The sequence below is a fragment of the Squalius cephalus genome (assembly GCF_949319135.1).
Source record: "Squalius cephalus genome assembly, chromosome: 17".
Classification (NCBI taxonomy): Eukaryota; Metazoa; Chordata; class Actinopteri; order Cypriniformes; family Leuciscidae; genus Squalius; species Squalius cephalus.
This window is the reverse complement of record NC_137138.1, coordinates 17,335,537-17,351,665: the sequence shown is the minus strand read 5'-3', so window position 1 is coordinate 17,351,665 and position 16,129 is coordinate 17,335,537. Positions and strand designations below refer to the sequence as shown.

At 38.8% G+C, this 16,129-nt stretch overlaps 1 protein-coding gene across 8 annotated transcripts in view; it reads left to right on the top strand.

Moving 5' to 3' along the window:
- The window catches only part of igsf9bb (immunoglobulin superfamily, member 9Bb), a 122,866-nt gene extending 107,159 nt beyond the window's left edge, over positions 1 to 15,707 (top strand). For 6 of the 8 annotated variants that reach the window (XM_079846512.1, XM_079846510.1, XM_079846508.1 and 3 more), the window contains 3 exons: positions 5,412 to 7,055; positions 10,244 to 10,371; positions 11,800 to 15,707. In XM_079846512.1, coding sequence (XP_079702638.1) covers positions 5,412 to 7,055; positions 10,244 to 10,371; positions 11,800 to 12,014 — 1,987 coding nt within the window. In that variant the 3' untranslated portion in view covers positions 12,015 to 15,707. Of the gene's footprint in view, positions 1 to 5,411; positions 7,056 to 8,053; positions 8,100 to 10,243; positions 10,372 to 11,799 lie in introns of those variants that run through there. The other 2 variants (XM_079846514.1, XM_079846513.1) reach the window with 1 other exon arrangement.
- Positions 15,708 to 16,129: the final 422 nt, after the last annotated feature.

Below are 16,129 nucleotides of genomic sequence, written 5' to 3'. Positions count from 1 at the left end.
GCCTGCACCTTGTTCAGCAGTGTGCACTGCCTTATGTCGCATGCGTCCCATGTGCGCTGCTGGGCACGGTTGTTTTGGCAGGCTGTGAACCCATGCGCTACACACACAGGAGACCCACAAAACTTAGGAATTTGTTGCCTTTTGGCCCGACTCGCACATTTACTCTTAGCCCTGTGAAATTAAAGGTGCTTTCTGGTTGTTTCCAACTTGATTTCTGTTTTAGTGTATATAATGTTTGTATAAACTCATTTACATTTATACACTTATAATGGGAGCCTAGCAGGCAAGTGTGCCAGATGTTTTCAAATCAGATATGTAATTATTTTATTTTAAACATAAATGCTCAATCCATGTTTGTGGTTTACTTTTAAATTATTATTTTGAGGTGAAACTTGTCCTCTAGGTGGAGTAAGTGGTTATGAATTACAAAAATCATTTCTCGGAGTGGAGTTTGCATAGTTTAACTAATGTAAAAGTACTAGGTATAGTTACATTACATTACTACCATTTCAATTCTATCACACAGTCACAAGTACTGTATAATTACTTGTGTATAAAACAAGTATAGCTAATGTATAGTTAATCTCAGCTGTTCAATTGTTTATATCATCGCAAAATGTAGCTCTTTAAATAAAGTTGGATATAGAATGTCCAACTTTATCCGCATATACAGTATACTCATGTAGGGCGATACTATAGCATATCTCAACTGCTTGATTGCTTGTGTCATGGCAAAATGTAAACTATATGATCACCCAGCTCTAATCTGTTAAATGCAACTATAGGCCCTGTTTACATCTGGTATTAAGATACGGTTAGGTTAATCGGATCCAAAGTCCCATCTGCTAAATTCATGTACAGCGGGGGAAATAAGTATTGAACACGTCACCATTTTTCTCAGTAAATATATTTCCAAAGGTGCTATTGACATGAAATGTTCACCAGATGTTGATAACAACCCAAGGAATCAGTACATACAAAGAAACCAAAACAAATAAGCTCAGAAATTAAGTTATGTGTAACAATGTGAAATGACACAGGGAAAAAGTATTGAACACATGAAGAAAGGGAGGTGCAAAAAGGCATGGAAAGCCAAGACAACAGCTTAAAACTATTAGTAATTAAAAAGCAATCCAGCCCCCTGTCCGTGCAAATTAATAACAGCTGGTTCAGTCCCAACGGATGGCCTACAAAAAGGTCTCATTGCCAAGGTGTCACACAAGACACATCTCATGATGGGTAAAAGCAAAGAGCTGTCTCAAGACCTTCGCAACCTAATTGTTCCAACACATAATGATGGCATTGGTTATAGGCACCATTCTAAGCTTCTGAATGTTCCAGTGAGCACTGTTGGGCCCATAATACGGAAGTGGAAAGACAATCATTTCACCATAAATTTGCCTCGACCAGGTGCTCCTCGCAAGATTTCTGACAGAGGAGTGAAAAGAATAATCAGAAGAGTTGTCCAAGAGCCAACATCAAGGTGTATGGCGTTTTTAGGGTAATGTGCCAAGGTCTTGGCAATGAGACCTTTCTGTAGGCCATCCGTTGGGACTGAACCAGCTGTTATTAATTTGCACGGACAGGGGGCTGGATTGCTTTTTAATAATAGTTTTAAGCTGTTGTCTTGGCTTTCCATGCCTTTTTGCACCTCCCTTTCTTCATGTGTTCAATACTTATTCCCTGTGTCATTTCACATTATTACACATAACTTAATTTCTGAGCTTATTTGTTTTGGTTTCTTTGTATGTACTGATTCCTTGGGTTGTTATCAACATCTGGTGAACATTTCATGTCAATAGCACCTTTGGAAATATATTTACTGAGAAAAATGGTGACGTGTTCAATACTTATTTCCCCAGCTGTATATGAGTGATTATTATTGTCACATAGCACACATTTCCCACAAAAAAAAAACAAAAAAAAAAAACATTGTGTCTCATTTGATTGGGTGGACCAGCCATCAGTCTGAGTGAGCCTAATGTAGTCTCGCCACTGGTTCAAACGCATTGAGCACATGAGCGTCTACACCATGAAAGCAATCTGGACTAATGCATTTTTGACAACCTCTGGAAGTTCTCGAAAGTGGACAAGCTCAAAATGTTTTAGACCCCATTTACATTTTTGTATTTCCACTTGTGATCTGTTTGACGAAAAAGGTGTAAACAGGGCCTAAAATGCATGACAATATTAAGATATAATTAACATGATCATGAAACATCATGATTTTATGTAAAGCTGCATTGAAACAATGCATATTCTGAAAAGCGCTATATAAATACAATTGAAAAAATGGAAGAAAAAAAGTTTCATATATGCTCTATCTATATAGTCTATATACTACACTTTGGGCCTGAGTCCTGTGCATTTTACCAAAAACCTACTAGGCTTCCATTATGTCTATTTACCCTCAACATTGTTTGATAGAACCAAACATGCAGTCTATATTATTTTAGGTTGAAAATAACCTGGAGTGTACCTTTAATTTGATTAAATCATCGGTTTAATGTTTCCTGTAGAGGGCGACACAGCACCTTTATTTTGATGATGCAGTGCATTAAGAGCTGTGGAATCCTCTACACAGAACTCGGTCAAGTTGGTCATGAAAGCTTTTCATAACACTCTCTTTTATACATAATTGAGCAAGCACTTTAAATTATTTAGCTTTTTATCGAAATTTCTTTCAAATATTTTACACACAATCATCTCTGAATCAAACTTAATACAGCTCCCCAAAGTCAAGTCACTCATTACATGTCTATCTATCTATCTATCTATCTATCTATCTATCTATCTATCTATCTATCTATCTATCTATCTATCTATCTATCTATCTATCTATCTATCTATCTATCTATCTATCTATCTATCTATCTATCTATCTATCTATCTATCTTTTATGATTCCACACATTCAAAATTGACAGTATAGTTTAGTTTAAATAACAGTGCACACATGAAGACCACAGGCCGCCAAGGGGTGGCTTGCACTTTATTTCATATGTCTTATTCACCTCATAATGTTTGTTTCAGATTTCTCCCTCCCAAGCATCTGAGCCACTGCCTGTATATCAACACACCCTTGCACACCAGAGGTTAATGTGCAGCAACTGGTGTTCCAGTGTTCAAATTATTTATTGTTTTGTTAGTGGATTTAACTTATATAAATGGTAAACAGTGTACTATCTTGGTATATTGTGAAGCTTTGTGTGGTTATTTGGAATTGCTTTTACAGTCAATGGTTGTAGTAGAATGAGCTTTTAATGAGATATTCTGTGCCAAACACAGTATGAACTGTGGTATTGTAATGCCTGACAATCGATCTTGAATGCATAGCTAAATTAGTCCAGAAAGATTGTGAATGGTGTGACCTAAAATAGCAACTACATGAATTTCCCATGTACAGTAGAATCTGAATTGAGTCTCAGTTTGAAGATAGTTTTAACTCATTATGAAGTTTGGAGAAATTTGCATGGAAGGCAAAGTAAAGACAGACGGTTAATTTTGCTTTCCTCTCTATAAGGTTTGATACCATCTTTCTGTCAGCGATATGATGTCTTTATCTTTCATCACAACATTTAGCAGGACAACAACTTGAAATGATCAGCTGATAAGGATAATTACATTTAAAACACATTGAATCTCTGATGTTTTATCAGTGTTTTTATCCAAAACATGTTTACTCTTGCAAAATGAAAGCAAAGCCTTGTTGATGAGCAAGTCAATATCTAATCAGATCTGTCTGTGTGTTTAGATTTCTTTTTATTTTCTTAACAGACATATTGTATATTATGCCTTTAAACATTTGTGAGAACAATGTTGAAAAGTGTGGACTTTCGTTTACCGAAGAGTGTGTATTGTGTGTTCCCTCTGCTTGGCTTGGGAAAAGCCTGCTTAATAGTGCACTGTATTGTTGCTTGGAGCAAGCATAACGTCATTGCACCTGAATGGTGGTCATCAATAGGCAGTTGCCATGGAAACCAAGCTCCGTCACCGCAGCCATTACAAGTGAAAGTGCATGCTGTAATGATTCAGCAAAAACAAAGCTTCAGCCATTACATGTACATTTGTTACTGAATAAAGTATTATGTCTCTAACATTTCCTGATTTGCTCTCTTCTTTTCTGGACTATGCTTGTTATTTCTCGTTGTTTGGTCACATGGATACTCTCAGTTGAATGTCTTTGAAAATGTCACCTTCTATGATTAATATTTCTTTTGATAGCCTATATTTTGTCTACAACACACACACACAAACACTATACTTCATTTTTGAGGAAACAATATTGTTAAAACTGAATTAGTTATTATATTCAAACAGTGGTGACTGGAGAGTATAAGGGCTTAACAAGGATGAGTTATGACAAGATATATCCAGAAAAAAAAGAGTTAAAATTACAACAATAACACATATTTACATATTTATCTCATATAGAGCACACAATGGCTTTATTTTGAATTAAACTTTATTTCTCTGATGGTTGTCAGGGTGCAACTTTCTGGGGCCTAGAATTACAATGTAAATCTTTTCAAGACCATTGTCCAAGAAATCATTTCATCATCTAATTTGAAGATAACTAATTGTTTCTATGTATATGTAAGGTAACATAAAGATGCCTTAAAAAGATGAACTTGTATGTAGTCTAAATCATAGGTCACGTTTAGCTCCCATGATTGTGACCTTAAAGTAAACCAACCACTTCAATGATCATTTTGATTAATGCTGACATTCTAAGACCCAAAAGCAGAAAGTTACACAGAGGCCAACAGGTTATCTAAAAAAAAAAAAAATTCAAATGTCAGAATAGTTTCTGAAACAGTTTGTTGTGTTATTATAAAGGATAGCAATCATTGAAATTCAATTAAATAAGCAAATGTGTATGTATATGCACTGTTGGATTTTATAGTTCACTTCAGGCTTACCTGATGCCCACAACTCCCAAAGCGACAACAGGTAAGCCTGAAGTGAACTATAAAATAACGTAGCCTAATAGTGGACCATGTGCTAGAAATCACAAGGTTGGACCCCAATTGTGACCTTAAGCAACATATCTTAGGTCAATCCAGCGTGTCCCTGTAAAAGTTTATTGTAATTTGTGTAATTGAACTATTAAACTAGGTGTTTGCATTTTATTTTCACACATTATCATGTGCTATGCATAAGTTTTGTATATGAGGTACCTTGGGTGCATCTGAGAAGAATCATTCACACTGTGTGTTGGTCTAATTTGGTGTATTGCAAGTATGTTTGAATCACAGTTATTTCTCCCCATTGGATAACAGATGAGGCCTTTTGGATGAGTGATGAAACATCATCAAAAAGTCCAGTTGTCTATGACGTATTTATATCCGAAACTACAGTGACCATAACTCATCATTTGTTCTTCTTTCTTTTTCTGTCCCATTGTTATAGGTCATCTTCTGGAAAGATAAGTCCAGAAAGCGTCCACTCCATAGGACCTCCTTCAGAGTCTTCAGAGGATGGATTACGAGCTAAGAAGTTTCCTCAAAGTCCTGCCAAGGAGAAGGAGCTGTCCTTATACAAGAAGACCAAGAGAGCAATAATTAGTAAGAAATACAGCGTCTCTAAGCATGAGGCGGAGGCTACCACACCAATTGAATTGATCAGTCGTGGGCCAGATGGGCGCTTTGTCATGGATCCCACAGATATGGAAACTCCGGTTAAGGCACGGCGCATTGAGGGCTTCCCCTTTGTGGAGGAATCTGACCTGTACCCTGAATTTAGACAGTCAGATGAAGAGAATGACGATCCGGGGCCCATGCCACCTATGATGGCTACCCTCAGACCCCATCAGATCTCCCCCATTTCTTCTAGCCAGGAGTCTTACTTGCAGCCGCCAGCCTACAGTCCCCGCTTCCAGAGGCCCATGGAAGGCATGACTATCATGGAGACCAGTCGACTCCAGGCTACAGGGCAGATCCGTGGTGCTCCTCACTTCCGAGCCTTTTCCCATGGTCAGTTCTACAGCTATTTGGGAAGTCCAGGGGAACCTGAGCCTCCGCCCCCCTTCTACATGCCGGACACCAGCCCTCTCAGCTCAGTAATGTCTTCTCCTCCTTACCACCTGGAGGGACCTTTTGGCCATCCCACCATCCCGGAGGAAATCGGTGAGGGAGAGATTCAGCATTATGCAGTTTCTGGCTACACCCTTCCCTTGGCACATCCCTCCACCTCGCGCTCTCCAGACATCTGGCAACGACCCGATTTCACCTTTGCCACAATTGAGGGTCCTCACTTTATTTTTCCACCCCCACACCCTTTGCATCTTCATCCGGAACCTCCCCTTCCTCCCCCTCTTGTTCTTCCACCTAGTGCTCTCCAACCCTCCACCCTTCAAGTATCTCCTTACGCTGGTATCCTGCAGCTGGAGGCTCCAAAGTGCCGTCCCGGCAAGTCTCCCAGCAAGGTCAAGCCTCAGGGCCTTCCAGCCAAGCGTTTACCTATGCAAGAGGCACAGAGTCTAGGGCAGCTAAGACACACAAGCCACGGTATGGGTGTACCGGTATTGCCTTACCCTGACCCAGTGTCTCACATGGTTGGCCCAAGCTCGTTCGGAAGCCTGGACACCCGATGGTACGAGCTTACACCCAGGCTTAGCCCCAGGCAGCCCCGTAGGATGGAACCCAGCATGGTTGTTCTCCAACCATCCCGCCTCTCACCTCTAACTCAGAGCCCTATTAGCTCTCACGAAGGCTCACCGGAGATTGTAGTGCGACCAAGGCCCCGTCCCAGTGTCATCCAACCCCCAATCCCTCCTGAGATGTCTGAGATCACCCTTCAACCTCCGTCTTCAGCTAGCTTCTCTAGGAGGTCCTCGCCCTCCTCCTCTCCTGCTCAAGGCCAAGGTAGCCGAAGGGCAAGTCCCAGCTACCGATCCCACATGGCATTTGCCACCTCAGCGGCAAGCTATCCGTCACAGTCCCCTTCGCCTCCTGTAGAAAGCAGCAACATTTTTGGGCAGATGCCAACCCATAGGAGGACTGAGGAGGAGATCCTTCCATCAGAACCCTCTCCACCCCAGTTATCAGCTTCAGGGTAGGTGCACTAGGCCTGTAGCGTGTGGATCGATAAATCATGTACCATCTGGCCTAAGTGTAACATCTAGGACCTTTCAGGGGTCTCAGTGCAGAAGTAACCACACTTTTAATTTTAGTCTAAAGCTACAGTTTGCTCACATGGGCAAAATTATGTTTCCTGCTTGCCTTAAGCTTGTTTTTTAGGAATGTTAGAACTCATGCTTTCATAGTTACACTGCCCCAGATGCCTTGCATTATTCAAAACCATTCAAAACCATTTTCTACATAGACAAGTTGTGCTATAGTTTTCTATGTAATGCTGCTTTTCATGTCAGACATCCAATTTCATTCATAAGGTCTGTGAAGCACTTTAAAGCACTTGTCTTAAAACCAAAGTGAGCGACTAACCAAAGTGGTTGTGGGGTAACAGATTCCAAGTCAAGACTTGATGAATTATTTGCTTCACAGACATGGTGACAGACCTTTTAGGGCTACGTGGCTGGAGAGGTTCTATTTTAAGTCTATTTAAAATGCAATAACGAAGCCCCTAAAAAGCCTGGAATCAGAGGGACACAACTACAGGATCTCAGCCTTTCCATTCACTGTCATGCTTTACCCTGCCTTTCACCCAACAGGAGGAACCCCACATGTGCAATAAAATTGACCAATCCCAGTCCAAATGAAGCCCACTGTTTTGACTAACTCCAGGCTTTTTAGGATGACTGTCATGAGTATGATGTGGAGGCTGAGGTTGGTGTGTCCAGCACAACAGGGCTCTTCTCCTGTTCCAAAGTAACCTGACCGCATGGTTGCCTTTTCCACACTCCCCCTCTCTCCCACCTCCTGTCACCCAGGTAACCCCAGCTCTAACTGCCAAGGGGAGGCTTGTTGGGCGAATCGTGTTGCAGGGACTGTCTGCTCTCATCTGTTGCAATGTTGTCATCATCTTAAATAGGGCATTTGGTCATTCTTGATGGCTCCTCGAGTCTTACCTGCTTTGTTTTTGATTGATCTCAGCTATCTGGGCAGCGTTGTTGTGACCAGGTCCTCTACACCGCAATAGGTAAGGGTTGGATCCATGTCTGAAAGGGGGGGGCAGCAGGTGGGGCTTTTATTCGCCTCGTCCTTTAAAGGGGAATACAAGTCTTTGGGTCTTGCTTTTGTTTTGTTTATTACCTAGTTTATTGTTTTGTTTTGTTTTTGATATTTATTTTCAAATAGCCACACATTTTAGTTCTGCAGTCTTGAAGCCTATATGCATTCTTGTCTTAGTATGCATATGTACGTTTCCCAGTTGTTGATTAGGAAACCCAGCACATACCATTTGGTCAACACAACCTCATGCTTGAGACGCAATAAAAATAAAATATCAAAAGCAGAGCTTGAATTTCGATTTTGTGAGAAGCTGCCATTTAAAAAGTTTGCATGGTTTGAGATTCATGGTAACCTTCAAGGTATGATTTCTGTTTATAAAATAAATGTGCCTTTAAAAAAAAGGTTTATAGTAAATGACAGTACAAACACTACTTGCAGTGGCTGGGAATTTTAGCTCGACCTGGATAAAAGTGACCAGTTGTTAGGGACCGTCTCAAGCAAGAGTTGCATGTTATACTTCATTTCAGGTAGGTGCATTTTATTGCTTGAAACAAATTCAATTGATTTAAAACCCATTAGCCTTGTACAGACACCTTGTATGATTAAATGCACAAAAAAAAATTATAATCATGATTGATCTAATGTACACGCAGTGTATGCATATGCATAAAACTGCACTTGTTTTGTGTAAGTTTGGACTGCAGAACACATTTCACAATCATGTGAAGCAAGTTTTCTTCCAAAACAGTTTCTGCACTTCCTTTACAATGGGGAAAGTACTATTGGCACCAGAAAATGCTCCTTTTTAAGTTGTGGCTTTCACCCAATGAAGTGCTTTTCCAGAGTATTCCCCTTTAAAGTTCTGTTCCATGTGCAAAATGCCATGCATGCCATTGCTAAATATTGCTCTTCAGTTGAAAAACCAACAAATATCTGATTAAATTCTTGTTACATTTGTTGTCCAAGTGCTTTGTTTTATTTTTCATTATGTGACTGTTCCCAAGTAGCCATTTTCCCCTCCCGCCATCTCTCCCCCTGTCAGCATGGTGAAGCCCATTGTAGACAGTATTCATGTCTATGAGCACATTTCTGACAATGCTTTGTCGCTGAGCTGTGATTTTCCCCCACTACTAATGGCCTTTAATTTCTCTCGGCAGCCTCAGCAGAAGGACGGTCCCTCTATAATGCTATTTCTGTTATTTTATTGTGCCTCGTGAGAGCTGTGTGTACGAGTGTGTCTGTGTGGGGCAGAGTATGCGGGCTGCCAGTTTAAGTGCCTCCTTACTATATTTGGATGGGAAGACTGTACAAACCTAACTGTCTGAGAATGGATTTATAAAGCTTTTTGTATCTAAATGTTTTTGTTTTGTTTTGTTTTGTTTTTTTAAAGTTCTGGGCAACTTCGGTCCTGGAGGGCCACTGTCCTACAGAGTTTAGCTTCAACCCTAATCAAACACACCTGAACAAGCTAATCAAGGTCCTCAGGATTACTAGAAAATTGCAGGCAGGTGATTTTTTTAAGGTTTGGAGCTAAACTCTGTAGGACAGTGGCCCTCCAGGACCGGAGTTGCCCATCCCTGCACTATACAGTATTATTCTAATATGTATTTAAGTATGCTAATCCATTGGAATTACCCCAATCTATGTCATGATTTCTCAAAATTTCTCTTTAAACAGATACATACATTATGTTGCCATATTGAGGTACTGTATACATTTTAAAACAAATTTAATTTCCTAATAATATATGATAAAATATTTATGTTTTGCCTTCCTGTTGCATAAGCTTGACTAAGTTTTTGTTTAAATGTTGATTTGATCTCAAATTGATGAAAAGTTGCCATTCAAAAGAGTTACAAATGTAATTTTGGGCAGGAAATACATGGAAAACTCTTAAGTATACCCCTCTTTCCACTCAAATAAATGTTTTGCATCATACTTATCATGCTAAACTGGACCAAGCCTGGTCTTGATCATTTGAGTGCAAGAGATTCATGGGTAATCTGAGTGAGGCCATGTGGTCACTACTATGACCAGTTGAATATACATGGAGAGCCACCGCACTACCCGTCCCTTGTGTGATGGCTTTGCCTTTCTTTGCTCTCTGTTCAGAAAACGTCGAGGTGCACCAAGTGGCTCTGCAGGGTCTGAGAGGATAGAAGCACTGAGATATCAACGAGTGAAAAAAGTCAAGAAAGTCGGCATCAACAATAACAACTCCAAGACCAGACGAAAGACGGGTGAGGAACAAGTCAAAAGCTACTGTAATTCATATACTATAAGCCAGTGGTACATAAACATAATCTATGTTTCAAAACCTAGTTCGTTTTTTGTTGCATACTGCCTTCTATGAAAGTATGCTAACTCAAATGGAACATCGTAAGTGACTGATTTGGGTCGCTTGGGTCCTTTTGGTACAGCCATCATGTCGGTATAGCACGCCTATGATGCTTTAAAATGATGTCAACTTGTGTCAATCTGCTTCAGGACCCAGATTTGACATTGTTATCAAGTAGTGGCAGTAAACAATCATATTCCCCGCAGCCAACAAATACATGTTTATCGTAATTGCGAGTGAATGAAATGTGAGCTGTATTTTCTTCAACGTTGCGTAATGTTGTTCATGAATAATGGTATGTGATGCAACCTGTCCATTAATGCATCTGCCTGTTTTTGCTTCTACCAAGTGACAAATTAATTTGCCGCAAAATATTATAGACACATACTGTAGCTACTTGATATGTATTTTGATATTATTAGTCTGTACACTACTGTTCAAAAGTTTGGGGTCAGTAAGATTTTTTTTAAAGAAATGATTAATACTTACTATTCAACAAAGATCAATTCAATTTCAATTAAATTGATTAAAGATGACAGTAAAGGCATTTATAATGTTACAAAATAATTATATTTCAGTTGTTTTTTCTTTTGAACTTTCCATTTATCAAAGAATCCTGAAAAAAAGTATTACATTTCTACAAAAATATGATCAACACAACTGTTTTAAACATTGATAATAATACAAAATATGTAATGTGCATCAAATAAGCATTTTAGAATGATTTCTGAAGGATTATGTGACATTGAAGACTGAAGTAGTGGCTGTTCAGAAATTCAGCTTTAACATCACAGAGATAATTACATTTTAAAATACAGTATATTAAAATAGAAAACAGTTATTTTAAATTGTAATAATATTTCACAATATTAATGTTCATACTGAATTTCTTTATCAAATAAATGCAGCCTTGGTGAGCATAAGAGACCTTTGTACATTATTTTAAAGCTTCCACTAAGAAAAAATAGTCCATTACTATGTATAAAACAACTGGCCTACAAGACGAACACTTTTAATAGTAATACTAAAACTGAAATCCTCTGGTCATTTTCACTACAGTCTATAACCATGATGCAAGCTGGCACCAGTTTTATTTGTATAAAACAGGAGTGAGCAAGAAGTGAAGACATGACATGAGACATGAAAGTAGCGTAGGTTTCAGTTACCAGATGAACTGTCTGATTTACAACGGCCCAAAATTTTAGGGCATATATATTACCTCTAGATGTCGCTGTGACAAGTCAGAGAGACCCGTAATATTTTGTAATCCAATCTCCTCACTTTCAGCACATTTGTCCTCATGTGCTCATCTGTCTTGCTCTCAATACAGGTGTGACCCCCTCTCAGACCCAGCAGCCCCACACCTCTCAGGTCCTCCAGCCAGAAGAAGCTCTCTACCTCCGCAAGAAGAAGAAAAAGTTGACTCGCCAGGACCCGTACGCCCGCTTCTCCGCTCTGCTGTACCGTCGCCCGCCCCGTGAAGACCAGAAAGCCATTTTGGCTAGTATGGACACAGCAGACCCAGACCACGCCACTCTCCTCTGAAGTCCCAGAGATTACAGGCCACACTCTCCCCAAACTCTGAGCTCCTTCCACCTTCGCTCAGCCAGCCAACGTCTTCACGTCCACACCGACTCCAATGGTTTACTCCTCTTCTCTGTTCCGTTACACTTAATGTATCACAAGAAAATGCTTGTGTTCCAAGGTTTTGCTCCAGTTCATTTACCTCAAATTCAGAAAGATCGATCATATGCTTCATCCTGTCTTTGGGATTTAGTGACTCTTATCAGACGATGAAACAGATAAGAGGACAGCTGTCAAGCTTCTATTTTATTCTGCCAATAGTCTCAACCATATCTTGCAATAGACCACATGGTTCTCACAGGTATAGCTCAAAATCACCACAAGCTCAGTGCTGCTATACTGACAAACACAGTAGTAATTGGCAATCAGAATATTCTTGTATTTTCAAATGTCATTTCACAGTGAAAATTTAGAAATGTAAGTGAAATGTACACTACTGTTCAAAGGTTTGGGGTTTTTGAAAAAAAAATCTTATATGGTCACCAAGGCTGCATTTATTTGATCACAAATATAGTAAAAACAGCACTATTGTGAAATATTATTACATTTAAAAAAATTTTTTTTTTTTTTGTATATTTTATATAGGTAATTTATTTCTGTGATGGCAAAGCTGAATTTTCAGCATCAATACGCCAGTCACACGTTCCTTCAGAAATCATTCTAATATGCTGATTTGCTGTTCAAGAAACATTTCTTAATATTATCAATGTTAAAAACAGTTGTGCTGTTTAATATCTTTGTGGAAACCGTGAAACAGTTTTTCAGAATTCTTTGATAAATAGTAAGTTCAAAAGAACAGCATTTATTTTGTAACTTTATAAATATCTTTACGGTCACCTTTGATCAATGTAATGCATCCTTAATTAAAGCATTAATTTCTTTAAAAAAAAAAAAAAAAAAAGTCTTACTGACCCTAAACCTTTGAACTGTAGCATATGTATTTTTCACATATATTAGCAAAGTAATGTTTCAAATTTTTAAGGCATCATGGCGATGGAATTAGACATACAGGATTATGTGTGCATTTAGGATGTTGTTAGTGTCTCTACTCACATACTAACACTAATAATCCATATTTGAGGAGAAAATGGAAATACTCTTTTACAAAGCACAACATCTGTTAAAGCCACAGTACAGGCAGAGACATAGGCTTGGATTGCAACGTCAATTACTAAGGGAACATTTTATTCCAATGCAATTTTTGATAAACATGTGTACTTACAGAAGCTGCTACATCCTTCTACTTTTTTTGAACACGTACTTGAAGCACTGAAGCAAAACCTTGGTGACTACTGTGAGTGACATTTTTAGTTTACACCAACCTCACTTCTCTTGGTTACCAAGCTATATTTGGAAAGTACTATAGTAATGCCAAAAATACTACAGCTTCCTTAATCAATAAGACTATAAAGTGTACTGTACTGTGAGGAGGATAGGATTTTGTGCCATAATATACTATAGTATTTTTGTCATCAATATGCGATGCCCCCTTACATTAAAAAAGGCATTGGTCAGCCTTAATAGGGCTCCTAAATGCTTATTCCTTCTGTGTTTGTTAGGGTTTTTTTCTGTTTAAATGACAAAAAAAGAGAGAGAAAAGAAATCTACTGCCTTTGTAGGCCATTATCGAGCCTTTTTTTTTTTTTTTTTTTTTTTTTTGGTAAAACCAGAAATGGCAACCCAGCGCCTGTCTCTCTCCTCTTTGAAGATCCTTTGGGATGAGAGGGCTATTCCCAGCGGCCAAAGGTTTTTATTGTGTTTCTATCATCCAACGGTGCTTCTTTTCTACAGAAAGACATGTATTTTCACTGTCTGAACAGACATACCTGGGCATATGTAAATTTTAGTGTGCTAGCCATTGTCAAAGGGGGATGTAATGGCCGTCAGACGAGAGGTGGCATGTTCTGTGTCTTATCATTTGTACAGAGGTGCAGTCAGCTTGTACATTTGAAAAATGTCTAAAAATGCATCAAATGGCTGAACATTGTACTGTTTCTTCAGCCTGGGAAAGATTTTAAATCGAAAAGCAAGTGAAGGCTAACCCTTGACCTCCAGATCGCAGGTTTAAGGGATTATGGGGACGTGGTTCATAGCTAAGCCCCTCCCAATGGCCAATCACCACATTATAGGCATTTTAACAGCCTACGTAAGGTGCTATCAAAAGTCTTCTGACTGAACTCTGTTAATATTATATCATTAATGTGATCTTCCATCAGACAATGGCTGCTGCTTTTAAGTGTGGTCACATTAACGAAGTTTCGACACAGTTTCATGAGCATAAAAAGGTCTATTATCAATAGTGTAGTAACAGTAGTCACTTTTAACCAAACTCACATTTGATGTTACTCTGCAAATTTGTGCTGGGCAAAAAGCAGTCATTTCAATGGGAATCTGCTCGATAGGGAATTACGTTTAAGGGTAAAAGATTTCCCCACAAGAAGTTTCACAATGGGTTCAAATTGGTCACTCGGATTTGGCGTGTTGCCCAAAAGAAAGCTGCTGGGTTTGAAAGTTACTTCTGTGTGAGATGTGCTTCATTCATCACTACACTATAGACAGTGGAACTTTTTTGTGTGTGTGAAATTTCGCTAATGTCACGCACCTTATCTCCTGAACACCTCAGTATTTGATGTTTTAGGATTTTAACACCATCCTGCATCTGTCTGATAAGCCTTCAAGTGCGGTCACATTTACTGTTGTTTGTAGAATTTTCGCATTCGAAATAGGAATCCATGCAATGTGTAATTTCAAAGTGGCGGCGAATGATTTCCTCATGCAAATTTTGCAATGGGTTCAAGTTGGTCATCGGACAATGGCTCTTTTTCCTTGTGAAATTTCGCCCGAATTTTGCTAATGTGAGCGTACTTTTCTGCTGTGCCGTTTTGAGGGTCATCAATGATATTGACATTCTTACTTGACTACCATCGGAGCGTTAAAACTTCAGCGAGCGTCAGTCTACAGTTTTGAGAGCTGTGGAGCGTGCATATTGATTGGTAAAGGGAAGCAATGTTGTAGCCGCAGCTGCCATATTGTGAAGATTTAGTTTCATTTGTCGGGATGTAACGTTAGCTTACACATGACAGACCAGTGCATCAAGTGCTCATTTGCACCTTTTCGCCATCAAAAAAGGTCGACCTTTGTGGAAGATGTAGATTTGGATCAGGGGATTGATTGTCGAAGAGAACACCATTTTAAGCTTTTAGCGATTCGGAGCTCGACACGTTTTACTTAACGTCGTGCCGTGAGACCTGCTCAGATTGCCGAACCTCGACTGAGCCGTCTCATTTGTGTGAATGGCTTTATATTTTGAGCAAAGACTTGATTGTTCATACTTGTAATTGTTGTTTTATTTGTAAATCAAGTAACTAGATGAGACCTACATGCTAAAGTTAGGTATTCTATTCTAAAGTTAGATGTGTGTCACAAGACACTGTTATAGGTAGATAGAGGTGACTGATCATCTCGTTCAGTTGGGAGATGTGCTTATCTAAGTATTTTTGATCCATTCCACTGGGCAATTGTCAAATATGGTGCTTTCTAAAATATATACAACTATTTAATTACATAAATATTGTGTTCCTTTTTTTATTTAAAGCCTTCATACAAAAGAATTATATCGAAATGAATATCCAAAAAGCTAGGAATGTACTGTAACATGACAAAAAAAAAAAAAAAAAAAAAACTGTATATAATATAATAGCATATATTGCACAATGTATTATAAAATTTTAGTAATTTTGAATAAATTGGCCAATATATGCACGCAACAGAATATATTGATATAAAACACATTGTCATATTTTGGATTCTGTTTCTAATGTTACTTTTTCATGAGGATTGGAATGCATGAGAGCATTTTTGAGCCAAAATAGCTATTTAAGTGGTGTAAATGTTTCGGTCCACTTGCATTCACTCTCACATTGGATTTGCAACTTATTTTGTCGGTTTCTAATGATGAAAGTTGTCTATGTTTAAACCTGAAAGGATACCGGTCTGGCTCAAATTCTGTTTTGCAGGAGACTTCTGCTACTGTAGCATCAATCGTTGAACAGATTGGCTAACTCTAGTGTGGCCAG